At 32.1% G+C, this 5,528-nt stretch overlaps 1 protein-coding gene across 1 annotated transcript; it reads left to right on the top strand.

The window, feature by feature from the left end:
• The first annotated feature begins 3,757 nt into the window (after positions 1 to 3,757).
• Positions 3,758 to 5,403, top strand: LOC120214322 (40S ribosomal protein S10-2-like). The gene is made up of 5 exons (XM_039212243.1): positions 3,758 to 3,829; positions 3,922 to 3,970; positions 4,081 to 4,357; positions 4,463 to 4,592; positions 5,183 to 5,403. The coding sequence occupies exons 1-5, from the start codon at positions 3,827 to 3,829 to the stop codon at positions 5,264 to 5,266; spliced, it is 543 nt and encodes a 180-aa protein (XP_039068174.1). The 5' UTR covers positions 3,758 to 3,826; the 3' UTR covers positions 5,267 to 5,403.
• Positions 5,404 to 5,528: the final 125 nt, after the last annotated feature.

Genomic DNA, 5,528 nt, shown 5'->3' with positions numbered 1-5,528 from the left:
GAGACACTCAAACTCAAAAAAATATATTCACTTCAACTAACACGTTCTCCACCTCTTTCACAACACTCCTCAAAGAGGTAATTTTCATTAATGGACACTGATCGAATCCAAGCTTTTTCTAAGCTTGGGTTTAGTCTTCACATTGACATAGTTATCATAAGTGTCAACTTTGCTCACAAATGTATCATAACGAGCAATATCATGCACAACACGATAACAATTATCAATGATAATTCTATCTTCAAATTTGTCATGCCCACAAAAATGAACTATTTTCCGCTTCACGTAATTGTTTTGCTCATATCTTTTTAAACAAAAAATATTCTTTTGCTTAATTTAGTCAATAATTTTTTACCAGTAGCAACGTTATTTGACAAGGAGAATGAAACATCAGTTACATTATCTAAAATTATTGAGCCCTGTAGAACATAAAACTTGACAATCTTTTTCTTCCCTTTTATCACAACAAGAGAGCCCTTACAAATTTTCATAGCTCCACGTTCACAAGAAAATTTGTACCATTTTAAATCTAGGGTAGCTAACGAAATTAGATTTCTACTCAAATCTGGAACATGTCTCACATTATCAAGTGTTTGAACTATCCCATCGAACATCTTAATCTTGATTGTGTCGATACATGCGACTTTACAAGGGATGTTATTTCCCAAAAACAAATCATATGCTAATAGAACTTTATACATCACAAAACAGTCACGATTCAGACTCAAATGAAAATTGCTACCAAAGTCAAGTATATGTTCATCACTTATTATAGAGTTATTGTCAGCCACAACTAGGAATTCTCTATCATCGCACTCTTCCGCTACATTAGCCTCATCAAAATTTTCAAAGTTCTGCTCTTCAGCTTCTTTTTTGATTTTATTTTGTACCTTGTAACACTCTGCTTTAACATGACATTTCTTTTTTACAAAAGTGACAAGTTTTTCTTCAATTGAAAGATTTTGATCTACCCCTTTCTATACTACAAGAAGAATGTTTGCACTTTCTTCCACGGTCTGAGTTAGTCAATCCATGCACCATGAGACCCTCTGACTGAGGCTCGGAACCATATACAAGGTGCTTTACCTTGTCAAACGAGTGCAAGTCATTGTACACTTCTTCAAGAGCGAATGTTTCACAACTGTACATGATTATGTCTCTAAAAAATGAGTAGGAATGAGGCAGCAAACATAGGAGGATCAATCTTAGGTCTTCTTGGTCATATTTCACTTTTGATGTCTCTAGATCATAGACAATTTCCTTGAATGTGCTTATGTTCTCTTCAAGAGACGAATCTTTCACCAACTTGAGTTAATAAAGACACTACTTTAAGTGGAACTTGTTGGTTAACGATTTCTGCATGCATAATTGCTCCAATTTTACCCATAAATAAGCATATGTTTTTTCTTTCAACACATCCTACAAGATTTGATTTGATAAGTGTAAACAAATCTGATAAAGGACTTTACGATTTTTACGTTTTTCCTTATTTGTCCACTGTGTTACCAGATTCTCATAAAATCCTTTTATTGCATAGTCTAGATATAATTATGCAAGAACATCCCGAATCTTCACCTGCCATAGCAAGAATCGAGTGCTTCTATCCAACAACATAATAGTATACTTCATTTTTGTTGTAATATTGAAACCAAAGCTCTGATACTAATTTGTTATAATATTGAAATAATTATCGGTAAACGACTAAACACGATTGAAAAAGAAAACAGAGAACACCAAGATTTACGTGGAAAACTCAAAATGAAAAAACCACGGGCAAATGAGAAGAATTTCACTAATATGAAGGAAGAAAATATAATAGGATTTTGGAGAAAGAAAAACTTGATATATAACTCTTACCCTTAGTATTTATTTATAAAGATTACAAAGTAAACTTATAAAATAGAAATCTACTAAAAGTAAATTTTCTATATAAAAGAAAAAAAATAAAGTTTCTACTTCTAGTCAAACTAGGTTTCTTACTTTCTTCAATTACTTTAATTAATTTGCGTCACTTTGAATTCTAGTCAAACTCTAACAGTAATAATATTGAATTTAGTAGCCTCAGGAACTAACTTGAATTCTTTGATTAATGTAGTGCATATGAATAAATGGGTAGATCCAAGATTCGCCAATGCAAAGATAGGACAATAATATAATTCAACTCCTGTCGAATACTCATATAAGACTCACATGAGATCGTCTGAAAGCATCAAATTGGTCTTTATTGGGTAGGGGTGAGTAAAACTCGACTCGACTCGAAAAGTCGAAAAAAATTTCAATTTTGAGTTATTCGAGTCAACTCAAATTATAAATTCGGTTTTTGAGTTTGAGTCGAGTTGAAATTTTGAATTTTTGAGTTACTCGAAAAAATGAAAAATTGAAAATGTATTTTGACGGTTTTACTATTTAGTCCCTGATTTCAATATTCCTTCAATTCCTCCTTCATTTTAAGTCTCTTTTTACCAAATTAGTCCCACAAGCTCATAAATCATCGTAGAATATATATGTAATTTCAATTCCTCTTTTTGATATTAATTTTTTATTTTTCAATTTAGTCCCTTAATTTTTCATATTTTCTTATTTCTTCAATTCATCCTTTATTTTAAGTCCGTCTTTTACTAAATTTGAACCACATGCTCATAAACAATCTTAGAATACATATGTACTTTCAATTCCTATTTTTGATAAAAAAATTATTTTCCAATTTAGTCCCTTAATATTTCATATTTTCCTTATTTCTTCAATTTATCCTTTATTTTAATTTTTTTACTAAATTTGAACCACATGCTCATATACCACAATAGAATACCTATGTAACTTCAATTCTTAATTTTTTTACTAATATTGTACTTTCTTTTTTTATTTAGTTCCTTAACTTTGCATTTTACTAAATTTGGTATTTTGATTACAATTGTTTACAAATTTTTCTTCCCATCAATTCCTTGACTCCTTTATACTCTCATCAATATTTTACCCTCAAAATAATTTCTTTAAAATATAATATTATGATTATATTTTATAATTTTTAGATTTAAAGAATATCATAAATATAAATATATATATATTAGAGAAAGTAAAAAAATGGAACAAATCATTGTCATAAAACTATAAATAATTCTAATAAAATTAGTATAGAAACTCGAATAACTTGAGTCGAAAAAATTTCCAGTTAAGTTTGAGTTGTAAAATACGACTCGTCAACTCTAATAACTCAAATTTTTTTGACTTGACACGACTCAATAGAATGATCACCCCTGTTATTGGGTCCTTGACCCTTGGAAGATTGAGCTGCACTAGAAACCTTAGGTGTTGCACTTGGAAGTCTATCAGGATTCTTCGAGAAAAAAACAAGTGACATAAGATAAGAAAGACTAAAACGATGGGCATTTTAAATACTAATGATTAAATTTATTGAATTATTTTGAATTAAGACCAAATTGATAAATTGTATAAATTTTAATAACTAAAACTATTATAATATCAGTCACATCACTATTAAGCATCATATTTAACGACATAGTAAAATTGACCTGCATATTTTCAAACCTATAATTAAGGGACCTTAGGTGTCGTTTACCCATTTTAAAAAATATCTTACAATAAAGTAATTTGCTCTTTGGATTTGTTTAGGTCATAGTTGTGGACCTTTGAGCCTGATATTTCAATTTTAGGCCTAAGAGCCAAAAATAAAACCCAACGCCAATTAATGAAAGTAATACAAAAGCCTACACTAGCTTTCTTGTATCATTTACGATAAAGAAGAGGCAAAGAAAACCTCCATTATAGTAGACTATCTTTGCCGCCACCTGTTATCCCACAGCAAACCATGGTACTATTATTCGCTTTCGCCTTTTCTGTTTGGTTTCTGAGAAAATTATTTGCAAGAGAATAGCTATAATGTTCATGTTTTCTTGATTCCAGATTATCCCAGAGAAGAACCGCCGCGAGATCTCCAAGTACCTTTTCCAAGGTAACTAAATCAAATATAAAAATCCAATCTCCATTTCGAATTTCCTTAATTTATTTTTATATTTTAATTTTAATCTGGGTTTCTATTTTTTTCTTTTAATTTTAAAACAGAGGGTGTTTGCTATGCAAAGAAAGATTACAACTTGGCTAAGCACCCAGAAATCGATGTTCCGAATCTTCAAGTAATAAAGCTTATGCAAAGCTTCAAGTCGAAGGAGTACGTTCGTGAAACATTCGCTTGGATGCATTATTACTGGTACCTTACCAATGATGGCATTGAGTTCCTTAGGACCTACCTGAATCTCCCTTCTGAGATCGTGCCCGCTACTTTGAAAAAGCAAGCTAAGCCTGCTGGCCGTCCTATGGGTCCTTCTGGTGATCGCCCACGGTAATAGTTTTGGGTTCTTTGCTCCTTCATTTAGTATTTTTTTCCTTCATATTGAGTTTGGTGAAAAGTTCTTGCTTTGCTAATATTATGTTGGTTTTGAATCAGTGGTCCACCACGCTTTGGTGACGGTGAGAGGAGATTCGGCGACAGAGATGGATACCGTGGAGGTCCACGGGGAGGAGGTGATTTTGGTGACAAAGGAGGAGCTCCTGCTGACTATCAGCCTTCATTCAGGGTAATGTTGCTTTGATCAATTTTCTAACTTTATTCTTTCTACATATGAATAGCTGACATTATATCATACTTCACTGTTGCTTGTTCTGTTTTTTTTATCATTTGGTTCCATTAGTTGCACAGGTTGCCTTTTCTGTTTCTTTTATTGGAGGATATTTGTTGTTGCTTACTATAATTGCCCGTATTATTTAAATATTGCTATCTGCTTAGACAAGTAGTCCTTAGTTATCTGAGTTTTTGTCCATTTTGTAATCACTTGATTGCTGTTTAATTTTCCCTTATTCCACTATACTGTCCTGACGATATCTAGTTTGATCAAAGGTATAAATTTGAGGTTAGTTGTTGTTGCTTGTGGCTGGCTTTAGACAAGTGTCTTATGTAAATGTTACTTTGAAAAAGATTTGTGCGTAACAAATGCTTAATGTTTCACTTTCGAGTTGAAAGATGCAATTTTCATATGATTGCTTGAATAATTTTTTTTTGAGATGGCCTTAAAATATTGAAGGTCATCTCAAGGCATTGATGTTATCAATGAAGTCAAATTTTAAAAAATAGAAAAGCTGATATAATTTCTAACTTCTGAACTCACAGGGTCCTGGAACAAGGCTGGCCTTTGGTCGTGGAGGTGGTGGTTATGGTGGTGCTGGACCTGCAGGCGGTGCAGATCTTCCTTGATATGGATTCTTTTTCATGACAGATTTGCCAGTTTAGGCTTTGTTGGTACTTGGGAGTTAATAGAAAGATTGTCGTATGCTTGTGTTTTAATCATTTTAGATGAATTTAGGACCAATTTCCCCCCCCCCTCAGTACACACATTTGTGGTATTTTTTGCACTGAGATGCTGAAAATTTCATTCAAAGAACATTAAGGTTGAACTTATATATAATTGAGTGCTGATATAATTCTATATATTTCATGAATTCTTCGCTTTAATAGT

Source organism: Hibiscus syriacus, unplaced genomic scaffold (assembly GCF_006381635.1).
Source record: "Hibiscus syriacus cultivar Baekdansim isolate YM2019G1 unplaced genomic scaffold, ASM638163v2 tig00110057_pilon, whole genome shotgun sequence".
Taxonomy (NCBI): Eukaryota; Viridiplantae; Streptophyta; class Magnoliopsida; order Malvales; family Malvaceae; genus Hibiscus; species Hibiscus syriacus.
The sequence above is the reverse complement of the archived record's forward strand: the minus strand, read 5'-3'. Positions and strand labels throughout refer to the sequence as shown.